Source organism: Rhopalosiphum maidis, chromosome 2 (genome assembly GCF_003676215.2).
Source record: "Rhopalosiphum maidis isolate BTI-1 chromosome 2, ASM367621v3, whole genome shotgun sequence".
Classification (NCBI taxonomy): domain Eukaryota; kingdom Metazoa; phylum Arthropoda; class Insecta; order Hemiptera; family Aphididae; genus Rhopalosiphum; species Rhopalosiphum maidis.
In genome coordinates, this window is record NC_040878.1 from 8,224,580 (window position 1) to 8,240,302 (window position 15,723).

The 15,723-nt window shown below is 25.1% G+C and overlaps 2 protein-coding genes across 7 annotated transcripts; one reads left to right on the top strand and one right to left on the bottom strand.

Annotated features, from left to right (window-relative positions):
• The first annotated feature begins 1,377 nt into the window (after positions 1–1,377).
• Positions 1,378–8,364, top strand: LOC113551251 (mitogen-activated protein kinase 1). 2 transcript variants are annotated; one of them, XM_026953381.1, is made up of 9 exons: positions 1,378–1,547; positions 1,653–1,795; positions 4,651–4,777; positions 4,853–4,963; positions 5,068–5,202; positions 5,337–5,453; positions 5,521–5,688; positions 5,756–5,944; positions 7,465–8,362. In XM_026953381.1, the coding sequence occupies exons 2-9, from the start codon at positions 1,668–1,670 to the stop codon at positions 7,573–7,575; spliced, it is 1,086 nt and encodes a 361-aa protein (XP_026809182.1). In that variant the 5' UTR covers positions 1,378–1,547; positions 1,653–1,667; the 3' UTR covers positions 7,576–8,362. The 2 variants fall into 2 exon arrangements, with proteins under 2 accessions (XP_026809182.1, XP_026809183.1); XM_026953382.1 differs by lacking the exon at positions 1,378–1,547 and having other exon boundaries at positions 1,554–1,795; positions 7,465–8,364.
• Positions 8,365–10,856: 2,492 nt separating this feature from the next.
• LOC113553253 (X-ray repair cross-complementing protein 6-like) lies at positions 10,857–13,792 on the bottom strand. 5 transcript variants are annotated; one of them, XM_026956478.1, is made up of 2 exons: positions 13,477–13,792; positions 10,857–12,661 (listed from the first exon to the last, which is right to left on the bottom strand). In XM_026956478.1, exon 2 carries the CDS (start codon positions 12,638–12,640, stop codon positions 11,006–11,008), a length of 1,635 nt encoding a protein of 544 aa, XP_026812279.1. In that variant the 5' UTR covers positions 12,641–12,661; positions 13,477–13,792; the 3' UTR covers positions 10,857–11,005. The 5 variants fall into 5 exon arrangements, with proteins under 5 accessions (XP_026812279.1, XP_026812280.1, XP_026812281.1 ...); XM_026956479.1 differs by having other exon boundaries at positions 13,537–13,791; XM_026956480.1 differs by lacking the exon at positions 13,477–13,792 and adding an exon at positions 13,199–13,406.
• Positions 13,793–15,723: the final 1,931 nt, after the last annotated feature.

The following is a 15,723-nucleotide window of genomic DNA, read 5'->3' on the forward strand; positions in this document are numbered from 1 at the left end:
GTAAATTGAATACACAATTAAAAAAAAAAAAAGAGTTTATCGGAAAGTAAAATTAATAGGTTTTTGATATTTTGTCGTAATTCTAAACATACAATCGTAGATATTTGAATTTGTCACCAAATGTTTATAATGTGTATTATTTTCTACTCTATTTTCAAAACATTTTGATTCTTTAAACTTTTTTTTTTTTTAGCTTATTTTTATAAATGCCGATGAAAATCGTTTCGCGCAATCAAGAGACAAGAACTAAGAAGTGAAAATTTAATACAAGAACTCCCATAAGTTTGTCTTATAGTTATATAAAAATATTTAAATACGTGGGTAGAATTTTATTTTTATAAGCATTAGAAGACTTGAACGAATTTTTTATTTTAAACCGAGAACAACGCAATACAAAAATATTGGGAACGCGCTTGATCGCTTGATATGATTAGACAAAGGTGTCGCTTTCCAGACTACTAAATAGATTTTAGTGTTCTATCAGTAAATGCAAACTTTTAACTATGACGAATAACTCTCGTCTGTTTAATAAATTATTATCAATCATAGAAAAATATTGTGTAAGCATCGATGTTGAAAAACAATCTTATTTTTCTATTTCGGTTGTTGTTATAGTAATTGTTATTAATTGATCGCGTATTTAAAGTTCAAATGGAGAATCATTTAATTTTTTTTAATAAATACTATAATGGAAGGAATTTCAATGATAAAACGTTTGAAAAAACAAATATTGTTTATTTCGATTTTCTTACCACCGACAAACACAATATATACTCCTTCTTAAGCAATAATAAACATAATAATATTATGCTTATACGCTACATTGTAGTAAACAGTAAACACTAAAGTTTGGCAGAAACATAAAATATGTTGTTGTTAGGTGTTAAGAAAATAAATGTTTCAATTAAAAGTCATAAATTTTAACTCGTAATAAGGCTCGTGATAAGGCTCTCAACTACGCATAAACAATGATGATTAGAACGCGGACTCGAATTATTACGATTTTTTCCTTGCGAAAACCCATTCTCGCTCGGAGACGGGACAAAACAAAACGTATCGTTATCACGGGGCGGCAGACGATTTTGAGAACCAATTGCGCGGAGTGACGTCAAAAGGCCTAGTAGCGTTATCTCTTGACGTCCAATGAAACGTGGATATCACATCAACACACTCGCACTCGCGTATTCACGCGCACGCACACACACACGCGCACACACACACACACACACGCACACACGCGCACACGCACACACGTCTGGCGCACATACCCATACATACCCACGACTGATCACTCGTCTCGTGCACACTCGCACGCGCACCCATTCCCATACGCACGAGAGAGCGTTCAGAGTAGCGCGCGCGCGCGCACACACACACACACACACACGCCCGGACATACACACACACACACACGACACGCAGACTCGCAGTACACACACGGCACACAGTACGCACACTCACACACACGTTCACAGACGCGCAAATTGGCTTTTGAGCAGCTTACGTCTTGTGCGCTGCGAGCTTTTCGTCATACTACCTTTACACAAGTGAGTGCCACTGTTCTGGTGCGACGGTCAACAGTAATTCTGCGTCACGTACCGCGTCCCAAAATGTATTTTTCTCCCTAACGGTGTACGTTGACTTGCCCACAGGGTGCTGTGGATATTATGTCATCCGACAATGCTGTCGGCGGTGGCCAGTCAAACCCGGAGATGGTCAGGGGACAAATATTTGACGTCGGTCCGAGGTACACAAATCTGTCGTACATCGGCGAGGGAGCTTACGGAATGGTCGTGTAAGTACAAGTCAACGGTGTCTAGCCGATTTTAAAGTGCCCGTCAAAATCTCACATTCGTCTTGTGTATACGTCCTGTTCCGTTTATAGTTTTTGAGTTGAACACATAATATTATTGTTATGCCGACGAAATTGTCTCAAATGTATAGACATTTACATTGTACCTGATTAATCCGGATTTAGAATATTAAATATTAAAGTAAATTTTACTTTTAATTTATTAAAAATAGGTATTTGATAAGGAGATTATTAAACAATATGTATTATTGTTATTATTATTATTTATTTACTTGTTCATTTATTTATGTAGTTATCTGTTACTCACAAGTTATATTCATAGAAAAAAGTAATTGTTTACTAACACAATACTAAGAAAAATTTTTGTCACCCGTTTATTTTTATACCCCCTTCCACCACTCAAAAAAGTTAGTTCAATAAACATTTATTAAAAACACTCAAATGTGTAGTACCTAATTTATTTACATTTTAATAAGTAATATTTTTTTACTAATAAAATAGCATCAAAATATGAGAGAAGCACTTTCAAGTAAAATATATTAGACACAGTAGAGTCAAAGTATTTTATATTTTCTGTAACATTTTCTTTTATGTTTATGAAATATTAAAATAACATTAAGTAACTTATTTATAGATACTATTATAAGGTTCAAATGATTTATTGAAAGTTGTATAGCTATTAGTTTAAAATACAAAACATTTTTGTCATTTAACTAAGTTTTAATTCATTTGAATATTGATAAATATAAATCGATGTCAAATAATTGTATTAATTTTAAATCTACTACATTACTGATAAACTATGAGAAAATTTGATAAAATTTAAACTGACAAATATAAATAATTATATGATAATATTATGATTTGAAAGCTGGTATTAATATTTTATGCTAATAATAAATCATAAACATTAGGTAAAACTCTACAACTTAATATAGCATACCTATTTTAAAATATGAATACCTTTAGTATTATAATCATCTGATTATATTTTACATTGTTTGATCAAATCCATTCAGTTTTTTTTATTTTTCTCAGGTATGTCTGGAGTAAGTATTTAATATTTTAGCTCTTAAAGGAATAAGATAATTTTGGTATATCCACTCACTGTCTTGATAACTATACTTAATATATGTGCCTAAATAGCGTTAATAAATTATTGAATTTATCTAATTTAAATTTATTATTCGAGCTTCAAGAATAATATGTTTGTTTTATAATAAATGGTATTGATTGTTCTTAAGTTTATTAATATAACAATATCTTATTAATAAGAATACATTCGTGTAGGCAATTTTTTTTTGTTATAGTTGAACATCCAGTATACCTATATATTTTATTAGAATATTTAAATGTTAAAAGTAATTTAAAAATATTTCCTTTATATGATGTACGAGTACATAATTTAAATTTAAAATTATAGGTAATAATAATAAGGTTTAATATAATTTACTATAAATAATATACTATGAGCATTATTTTATTTGGTTAAATCTCTGCAATTTCCAAACATTATTGTTTCATAGTTTCATACCTTTCTAAAAGAAAAATATTTTTTGTACCTCTATCAGTCTTATCTATAAATAAGTTAATATTACAACAATATTATAGTCAATTGGATAGTTGGCATAACAATTAATGTTCTTACTGGTAGAAAATAAAGTTAAGAAAGTGCTTTGTTTAAGTAAAATACACCTAATCACTTTTTGACAAAATATATTATACACTTTAGCTGTAGTTTAAAAATTAAAACCGATATTAAAAATATTCATCAAACATTTGTATTAATTTTTTTTAATATAATACCATTTTAAATATTCTTTGCTCTAAAACATTTTTTAAGCAATGATTTATCATTGAATTCAAATTTGATAAATCTATTACAGTGACTCATTCAATTATGAGGTACATTTTAAACCTATACAGCAAAACAATTGTTTTTTTATTCATCATAATCTAATCTTGTAATTATGATAATTCACCATAAAAAGTTTAGTAAGCAAATTATATATTGTAATATAGCTATAATCACTTACTACATTGATGCTTTTAATAACTTTAATATACATTTTATATACCTATTTTATATTGCTTAATATTTAGTTAATATAGTAAAAATAAATCCATATTTTTATTTTTGTTGAAATTATATTGACATGCTTATCTACAACATTAGTTTTAAAAGTTAAATTACATTTTTTTTTTATAAAAAATCAATATATTTAACTTTTTAATACTTTTTTGGTATATTAATTTTGATGGAAAATAAAAAAACTTCAAATTTGTCTCTTTTTATTTTCTGTGTTTCTTGTAGTTTTAATTGTATTAGGTCACCTATCTTCAAGGTAGCTAAATGAGTTATGATGATGTTAATTAAAAATTAATAAATTGCCTAAGAATTTTTTGATTTACAACAATTTATTAAAATCAAAGTCATTTTCCAGTTATTTTTGCACAGACATTCTAGTCATTTTTTTGTCTTAATCAAAACAAAAGTTTATTGTTAAATTGTCAACCTGCTATGATCAATAAATAAACTTTGCGCTAATTGTCTTTCATATTATTTAACACTGGTAATGGAGTTCATCCATAATTAAACATTTCAGGATTTCTGAATTTATAAATTGCAAAAATGAGTAAATAAACTAAGTATTTCTATTCAACAATAAATATTATTTTGAATAGTGAAATATTTTGATGATAAAAATTTTCTATGTTAACATTATTTTTTACAATTGTAGTTGTATTTATTTTATGATTGAAATATCAAGATTTTTATTTAGAATTCATTTTTTACCTGAAATATCTTAATATATTATAATTAATTAACTTTACAGGTCGGCTTTTGACAATGAAACAAATTGTAAAGTAGCCATAAAAAAAATCTCACCATTTGAACATCAAACATATTGTCAACGAACATTGCGAGAAATTAAAATATTAACTCGATTTAAACACGAAAATGTTAGTATAATAAATTATTTTATTTAGAATATCACTAATTTAAATATATTGTTATTCATTTGTTTATATTTATAGATAATTGATATAAGAAATATCTTACGAGCGGAAACTATTGAACAAATGAAAGACGTATACATTGTTCAATGCTTGATGGAGACTGATTTGTATAAGCTTTTAAAAACTCAGGTGAATTAAAATTTTTGAGTTGTTGAAAAAAAAACCATCAATCTTTTTATTCTTTAAGAAAGATATTTAATGAATTTTAATTATTTGTCTTTGATATATTACAGAGACTGAGCAATGATCATATTTGTTATTTTCTTTATCAAATTCTTCGAGGGCTTAAATATATACATTCAGCAAATGTCCTCCACCGTGATCTCAAACCTAGCAATCTGCTTCTCAACACAACGTGTGATCTCAAAGTACATATGATTTATTTTGAATATTTGATTATCTAAAAATATTTTGTTTTATATTATTTCATGATCTTTAATGCATGGTTTAAATTATTGTATTCAAAGTTTTTTGGGATAATATATACAACTATTTATTTTAGATATGTGATTTTGGTCTTGCAAGAGTTGCAGATCCTGATCATGATCACACTGGATTTCTTACAGAATATGTAGCCACAAGGTGGTATCGTGCTCCTGAAATTATGTTGAATTCAAAAGTAAAAAATTATTTTAATTAATAAACTATTAAGAGTAAAACAATTTTAATTATTAATTATTTTTTAGGGTTATACAAAATCAATTGATATGTGGTCAGTTGGTTGTATTTTAGCTGAAATGCTTTCCAACAGACCAATATTTCCTGGTAAACATTACTTAGACCAGTTAAATCATATATTGGGAATACTTGGTTCACCAACTGCAGTAGATTTGTTGTGTATTATTAATGATAAAGTATGTACTTAACTTCCAACTATTGTTTAATTCTTGAATTATTGTTGAAATTATGTTTTTTTTATAGGCTCGGAGTTACTTACAATCATTGCCCTTCAAACCAAAAATAGCATTTTCAAAACTCTACCCAACAGCTGATCCAAAAGCTTTGGACTTACTTGATAAAATGCTGACATTCAACCCTCATAATAGAATCACAGTTGAAGAGGCTCTGGCACATCCGTATCTTGAACAGTATTATGACCCTGCTGATGAGGTATGAAATATTTATTTATACATTATGTTCTTTGTTAAAATGAAACATGTTCTATGTTTTCATGTATCAACTAGGTACTAGGTAGGTAGCAAAACCTCATAAGTTGAAATTAAAATGTCATCTGACTAATAGGCAAGTTACTTTATCTACTGTAAAAAAAGATTAATAATAAGCAAAAACAAAAAAATTTCAAATTAGCTAGCTTACTATGGTTGTTCTTGCTACAACCATTGTTGAGTTATTAATTTTTTCTTTAAGAATTCAGTGGTTCCTAACCCCGGGTCCATCCCGCAGCCCACTTGGGCTTGCAACATTAAACTGGGCCGTGGACCATTTAATATTAACATTTCTAACATTTATATTTAAAGTAATATTATTATATACCTAATAATATTATATATATTATGTACTTATGTGTATATAGGTGTGTTATTAGTGGGCCTTTACAAAATTGGTAGTCCACACAACTAAAAAGGTTGGGAACCGCTGTTTTAGATGTTACTATATGAATGTATCAGCCATTTATGAATAAGAATGGGTATACAGTAAAACTTCCGTTAATGGTCACCTCTATGTAACGGTTAGATTTTTTAGTCCCATCAAGTGTTATGCCATGTATTATCATCTCTAAATAGCGATCATTATTTATGGTCCCTTCGGTTACCGTTAATTAGAAGTTTCATTGTATTAGCCTGGATATGTCCGTTTGAATTAACAATAAGTCCCAATAACTGTGATTAAATAATAATTGATTGTCTATATAAATTATAAATGCGCATGTAAATAAAATAAGATTCAATTTATCTAGAATATTATCTAAAATATTATCTAAGGCATCATATAGGCTTTTATTGATAAATTTATTTTAAAGTTTTCAATATTTTTAATAGCTATAACTCACTTTAATATTAAAATATTGATAAAAACTTACATGATGTCCTAGATAATATTCTTATCTTTAAATTTGATAATAGGTAAATTGATTCTAATATTAAAGTTAACAGCATAAAACGGATTCTGCTGAATGCAAATTTGCCATGCTGTATGTAAAACGAACACAACACATGTGTGTCCTTTTAATAATTATTATTTAATGCAATTTTTTAGACTAATTTTGGATTTTCTCATACTACTTGTTTTTAAGATAATTAAATCTCCTTGATAATTGATCAATAGCAATTGGTTAAATTTTGATGTATGTCTTTTAGATCAACGGTTCTCACCTTGGTAGTTGTCAATTCATTACATGATGTAAACATTTATAGTTAAAACTTTTTTTTTAAAATAAATTTAAAATACTATATTTTTAATTTATAGTGTAATGAATTTATCAAAAAATTCATTATTTTAATACAATAATAATCATAATAGTTTGTAACAACTTTTTAATGCTAATATTATAAAAAAGTTAATAATTTTTATGACATTACGGGGAATCATGATTTCATTTAGGTTGAGAATCACCATTGTTCATTATTATTATTATGAAAATATATTTATTTTGTTTGTACCTTTTACAGCCTGTTGCAGAAGAACCATTTAGATTTGCTACAGAGTTAGATGATCTACCCAGAGAAACTTTAAAACAAATGATCTTTGCGGAAACAGTGAATTTCAAACAAAATGTTTAGGCAAAGTATGGATATTATATGTTTTTAATTCCTTACAGTGCTTAACTCTTATTCTTCTAAAATTTGAACTTATATTGCATTTCAATGTTTAATACATTTCTCGCTTATTTACAGTTCTTTATAATATATAATCCTATCTTGAGTCTAAAATATTCATCTTAGTATTAAGTACGACTTATTATATAGTTAAATTGTATGTATGTATTATTATTATAAATTTAATATTTAATTTATATTATTTGATATTAATCAAATTTGTTGTTACATAATCAGATATTAGCCTTATAAAGTATTTGCCCCAAAGCGTATTTTCCTTTTGAGTGACAAAAATGAAATATTGTTAGTTTTGAAATATTTAATATTACTAATGTGATCGTTTAAAGTCTATCACTGCATTATGATAAAAAAATATTTAGCTAGAATTTAAATAGTGTACATTTTTTTGTTCCCATCCGGCCATTTCCCTCATTCCCTGTCATTTGTGATAATATTCATGGTACTTATACAGTATATTTATTAATATTTTATTAGATGTTGTTTAGAAATTAAATCAATGTAAACATCACGGGATGTAAAATTGTGTTGTTAGTTAAATTAAGAAGTTTTTTTTAAAAAACATATTGATATTATTACACACATTTTAAAGTTTAAATTTCAATATTTTCTTTATATTTCACAAAAAAAAAAAATTGTGCTATTAATTTACCGTAAGTGACCTATTTTTGAAAATAAAGTCGATTAAACATTTAATAAAGTTCAATTGAGTGATTACGTTCCTTTGAAACCAACTTGTAAATAATTTTTGCTATTGTCTAATATATAAGTATATTTATTTTTATTAATTCATTATATCTTCCAAGCTTAATTCTTGTAAATTATTAAAATACTTTACAGTTTTCACGTATCTATTAGTTTTGCTCATTGTTTTGTTGTTATTTAACAACAACATTTATCGTATTTTTTAATGAATATTCTTATAAACTGCAATTTAATTTTGAAAATGAAACATTCAGTAAAATATGTGATAGTATAATTATTTATTATGTATCACTCTAATAAAAAATATTATTCAGTCAAGAGAACAAAATTATAATATCATAATATATATAATATACAGGAAGTTACAGAAAGAACTGACAGATGTAATTTACTAACTATGTAGGTAATAAATTTTATTCTTATCAATTTTTTTTTAAGAAAATTATTTTAATTTAGATATATTGTAAAATAATTATTAATTATTTACAAAAAAAAATAATGTTATATTGATTAGAAAAAAATTGATTACATGATTAATTATATTTATCATCTATTCTGTTACACCTGTATATATTTAGTGACCAAATTGTATTTTGACGATTCGAACTGATTATTTTTATGTGTTCTCAGAGGCCTATCATTTTATATATTTTTTTGTTTATTATTATTAATTGAATGAAAATTTCTAGATAACTTTTGTTATATGTGTTAGAGCTTACAAATGGTATTCAATTTATATTGTTAATTAAATATACAAATGAATGTTAAAACTAATTTAATTGCAAATTATTACTTTTTATTGCAATTTGAATATAAACTATTCTTATTTTATCTGTTTTGTAATATTCTATTAAACACGAATATTGTTTAAAATAATTATTTTACTCCTCTGGTTTAAGCCAAGGTTAAATTTAATTTAAAAATTAAGTACAAAGCTGGACAATTAAGAAAAATCAAAGTATTACACTTTCATAAAATGTTTGTAGTATTTATTCTTCTTTAGTAAAATAATTGTCACATACAAATTATTAGTTCAAATGCTAAAATATTAATTATTTTTATTCCTTTATTACTCCATTAATATAAATTATAAACCTTACAATATTTTGTACTTGTTAACATAAATTATTAATTATGAATTTATACAAAAAAATTAAATAAGCTGGCAGATTTTGTTTTTTTGTTAAACTTCTACCATTTCATCATCATTAAAAAATCAAAAGAAAATTATTTGAAAAATTTTTCATTATATATGTGTCTATATTTTTTACTTTAACTATATTCAAATTTATTAGAAATAATAGCAATAAAAATAGTTTTAAGTAACCATCATTTTCATTTATATTGTTCGTGTTTATATGTGAGTGCAAATATTTTACTATCAAATGAGCACAATATAACCATTATTAATATACAAATTTACATTTATAATTAGCAACTAGAAAAAAAAAAAGAAGAATTTACCTTTATTCAAATAAATTTAATCAATTTAATTGGTTATGATATTATGTGCTCTTTTGTTTTTTAACTACATATTATACAATAATTGTGTTTAATTTAATATAATTATGTAAATTATTAAAATAATATTGCATTTACATTATTTATAATAATCATTATTCCATTAATTTTATTTATTGTTCGCTTTTTCAAACTTTATTGTTGTTAAAAATTGATACTTGAATGATTGTTGAGTAACATGTGGAGGAGTAAAATATGTATTATATATTTTTGTCATTACATATTAACAGTATATTTGGCAATAATATTTTACCTATGTTTGTGTAATTTGTATTTATTAAATTAAATATACTGACGAATGACAATGTGTTTGTTTATACAACGTTACAATACTTATAATAAAATATAATTGAGACATACAATATATATATATTTATATATACATATATATTTGACATTGAGTACCTACTTACTGTTATTAAAACCAACATTCGAGGAGCTGCATTTGAGTTATTTGGAAGTTTTCTACAATGATTAAATTCTCAGAGAATATCAAATTTAACATAATATTAATGATTTATATTTGTACACAGTTACTACTTATTGTAATATCAGTCAACTACATTAAACCATTGAGTTCATACATTTGAATAAATCACTTGTGTAGATGAGTACTTTATCATGTGGTTAAATCCGTATATCTTGTTTCGATAATTTTACTGTTTTGATTAGTTTCAAACAAATTCATACCTAATAGAATTGTTACAATTAGAATAACAAATATGAAATAAATAATTTGAGCAGTAAAACTTATTCTATGCTGTAAAAAAAAACAAGACAGAAAACTAAATACGACAGGTAAAAAACTTTATATTATTTTCTTCACCGTAAGATTACAATACATTAAAAAAAATAGTTATTTCTAGCATAACATTATTAAAAAAAATTATACATCTAAAACATCTTTGATATTTAACAAATAATAATTTCTTACCAGCACAAGCTTTCTATAGTTGGAAATAAGTAAAATAATAACTTTTTAAATATTTAATTATATATACAAAATAAAAATATCAATAACAATTTTTTTTAGTATACTTAATGATTTATGTATTATATTAAAATTATTAGGTAATTACTGTAAAAATAATTGTATTCAATGTTATTATGTTCTTAATTTACTACTAATTGTTACTGTTTTGACTTTCAATTACTGCAAAATTTTTCTTTTCTTTCCTTTTCCATTAAAATTTTGACTATTCATATCGGATTTTTTATTTGTCTTTGGTAGGCTAGAAACATGTGGCAAAAGATGTTCATAAATATCATTTTTTATTGTACTTAAATTTTTATCAAAAACATCATTTGCTGGAAGTGTTTCATCTAAAATGTCTGGCATTTCTGATTCCAATGCTAAGGATTCTAACATTGCCCAATGAAAGTTGATTTTAGGGTTCTTGATCAGTGATGGATAATAATTGATAGGCATACTTTCACATATTTTCATGCCTAGTAATTCTTGTGTACTCGTCAAAAATTCATCATCTTCTGTTTGTTCTATAGGTTTTACTGGTTTCAAACATTCATTAAATGGAAGAAATATAACATGAAATCCTGATGGCTGTTTTTGAGTACCAGTTTCATCTATAACTTCGTCTTGAGGTATCAGGGTAGATAAATGAACCTTTCCTCCTTTCCGAATTTTCAAGAAGCACATAATATATTTATTTTTCTCCAAGCAGCATTCAATAAGAGAATTAAACATACGCGTGCCACCTATGTCTACATCACTATTAGGCCGAAGAAATATGGGAGTTTTAAAATGATACGATATCATAATATTTTCTTTATTTGTAAAACCAAGTAATCTAATACCAGGTTCTAGAATGCCACTTTTTAGAATTGCTAAATCTTCGTTTTTAAATATTATTCTTTTATCTGCTAACACTAAATATTTAGCTTGATCAGATTTATGGATTAATTCATCATTTTCTATTGTAAATACTTGAGTATTACTAGTCAAAGGCTTATTAGTTCTCTTGTCCAGCCTGACTTTTGATGGTATTTTAGATTTTGAATAAAATCTAAACAATGATGTAGATATATAATAGTCATTATTAATATAGAATTTTATTTTGGATACACTTCTACCGTGTTTTAATTTTTCATTGATTTCCAACATAATATCATCTATACTTTTTAGCCCCTTCATGGGTTTAGAAATACTGTTAAAGTTCTTGAGGAGACCTTCATAGAAAAGGTTCATGTTAAATGCTGTACCAATAGGTATAAGTTTAAAATCAATATTATTTTTAATAACATCATCAATTCTTGTTCTTAGATGAAATTGCTTTTTAGAATCGCCAATTTCGGGTCGGTCATTGCATGTAATGAGCATAATAGTACTATAGCTTTGATTTTCACTAAATTTTTTTATAAGATAGTTACCATACCATATTGCGTCTGATAGAGGTGACAACGGAGATTGTCCAGTTTGAATAGGTTTACTTGTTAATATATCATCGAGCTTTTTAATTAATTGAATATTAGGTTTTATTGGTTCAGATAACGCATTAATATATTTGGGACATTTTCTATTATCATCGTCTGTACCGTATATCAATATACCTATTTTATCATTTCTGCTCTCTCTAATTAGTTTCAGAACTACTTTTTTGCAAAGTGTAATACTAGTTGCAAAAAAAGTTGTATTATCATAAGTATTGAACATTGGTTTTGAAGCATCAATTAAAAACATAATATGTTGTTTTACAAACCATTTTTGTTTTTCTTCTTCAAAAGATTCACTTTCCCATACAATTGGAGAATCTGATAAATCTTCCATCTTAACAAAGGTATATATTATCTAAAACCAAAAAAAAAAAAGTTTGAAATACAAACGTACATTTCAACTATAAATGAAAAATTATTAAATCTTGTTTTTTACATATAACTAATAACATAACAAAGCCCTTCGAATTTCTAAAAATTGACTATAATAGTAGTAGGACCAAAATTTAAAAAAAATTTACATTTATAGCCTAAAACTACTACAAAATATTTAAAAATAAAGAATTTGTTTCAATGAATTTCTATAATTTAATTTTGTTTGCATTGCAATTATTTGCAAGTCCTTATTTACATATATATAGATTTTTAAACTATGGCAATGTCCTTTTGATAAAATTTCTTACACATTTGCTATTAACAGCTATGGTAGTTGTCCACACTTTTCCTCGAGTAAAAGTCTATATAATATAGGTATGTAATATAAATACTATAAAAAATAAAATATATGATCATTAAAAAGTGTTTGATGAAGGATGATATTAGAACTTATACGTATAATAAATGATACATACCTATTACCTATTAAAATTGTAATACTTTACTAACAACAAACCTATAGCAATCCAGAAACTGTTAATATTTCTTGACATACAAAAGAAAAGGCCGGAATAGGCTGAATATATCTAAAATATATACGATTCGACGATCGACATGGATTTTATGGAACTTATTAGTTATATACAATCTAAATACTTAAGGTTTTAGACTAAAGTTTCACAAATTTCCAATGTTATTATTTATGAATTATCGTGTATATAAAAAAAAATAGTAAAGGCAAACTACAATATTATTTCAGTTAATAATTAATAGTTTGATCAGAGAATGATTTACCTATATTTGATAGTAGTTGATTTGATACCACGAATTATTTTGTTTTCATTTACAATTTACCTTTTTTTCTCGTGCCGCTGATCATAGACCTATTAATTATGTTTGGTGTCTCAGTATTTGGCCATAAATATAAAATAATAGGAACAAATAATAGATTTTGTATTTTTATATTTTATAGACGAATCGCTGGAACGTTTTAAAACATACGGGAGTTTTTTTGAAAGAATACGAGAAATTCAACCGTGTAGACGAAAACAAGCGGATTGATAAGAATAATCGATTTAATTCGTCCCACGTGGGCTTGAAGGATCGTTTAAAAAATTAGAATTCAAACGCCATATCTTGAGCGTTGCATACGTTTTATATTGTACTGACATCCTCTTAAGCACTAATTTTGGTTTTTTTTTTTTAATTTATAATATCGTATCTAATTTATCTGTATAATATGATAAACGTATAGACAACCTATAATATTATTATTATATTTATTCATTAATATTATGTACATTTTAATTAAATTAAATATATGGCATTATTATATTATGTATTATTTATGTTTATTATTTTATTTATGCTGTCATATGAATTAGGTTTATCGATGTTTAATTTTGTCTAAAGTTGAAATAGGTAGTTAAATAATGATCTACATTAACTATCACTGATTATTTACTCAATCGTTTAATAAAAAAATGTACACAAAATTCTATATTAACCTACACAATATTTTTTATTTTTAACGTATTATGAAAATATGCGAAGTTCCTAATAGAATATACATTTATAAATAAATATACACTCATTAAAGTATATTTAATATATTTTATGTATAGGTATCTACATAATAGAAAATAAAATAGTTTTTATAAATATTAATCGTTTCTAAAATTTCAAATATCCAAAAAATTGTCTGGTTTTTTAGATTTCTATTACCCAAAATGTCAGAGATAACTCATTTAAATGTCGAGAAACTAAAAAAAATGTAAAAAATCACCTAACTAAGAAAAAAATCTTATATTCGTTAATCTAAAAATATGATAAGTTATAATTATTTAATGATAAATTGATAAATAACTAACAAGTTCTCCAAAAAGCTCTCTGAAAAAAACTGCAACAATGGAAGGGATAAGTGTCGCTGGAATTATAAGCTCATAATATTTATTATTTACATTTTTCGTCCGCACGTTTTAAAAAATTAACAGTTGTTTGTTGTTATGTAATGTCAATTTAAAGTAAAATTAATTGGTAAGTATGGTAAATATCCGTGATTTACCAACTTCTTCCTCTAATAATGTTTGATGGCAATATATGTGTACTTAATTTGTTTATCATTTGTCCAGTTCAAGACTACAACAGTCAACAATATAAGAATAAATGCTTTCCAATGAGAAAGCGCTTTATTTGATTTTTGAATAGTATATAATAACCGTATTATACTTAATTCAAAACACTGATTGGTTATTACAATCATTACTCGATAAAATAATTCACTTTTTTATAAAATAGGTACTTATTTTTAGTAATAATAAAAACAATATAATTATGTGTATCGAAAATAAACTATTTAACAACTTATTTATTTTATGTTTTGTACTTACCTAATATCCTTAGCATTTTTTTAAAATTATGTTTTAGATATTTTTTGATTGTTGTAGTCTTGAATTGGAATGCCTGCAATATTTTACTTAGACATTAATTAATAATTAGTCATTACTAGAGCGCGGATTTCTATGCAACTGCATATTTTTTTCCTTTCAATATTTTTGGATTTTTGTCAGTTATCTCCACGAATCATCATAATTTGAAGCTAATAGGTGAATTTTTATTTTGCATATTTCTGCATATTTAAAGGTTATTGCATATTGAAGCAAAAATTTAAAAAAATTTATAAAATAATATTTTGTCAAGTAGAAAAATTAAAACTAAATTTCAAAGTCACTAAATAATAATTTATATACATATTTAGTTAAAAGATAATTAGATAAATAATTGATTAGGACGTAAACTTAAAATATGTCCCAATAACTTCGGTTGACGTCGAACGTTGATTCTCAGTCTTTAAAAATATATTAATCGATAAACGACACAGCTTCACAGAAGAAAAGCTTGAAATGCATATGATTATTCATTTTAATAATAAATACAATTTTAAAAATAAATTAAGTTCAGAAAATTCCCTAAATTTTTTTGTATTAAGTATTTAAGTAATTAATTATTATAAGTTTTATTGTAAATTTTAAATAAATAAAA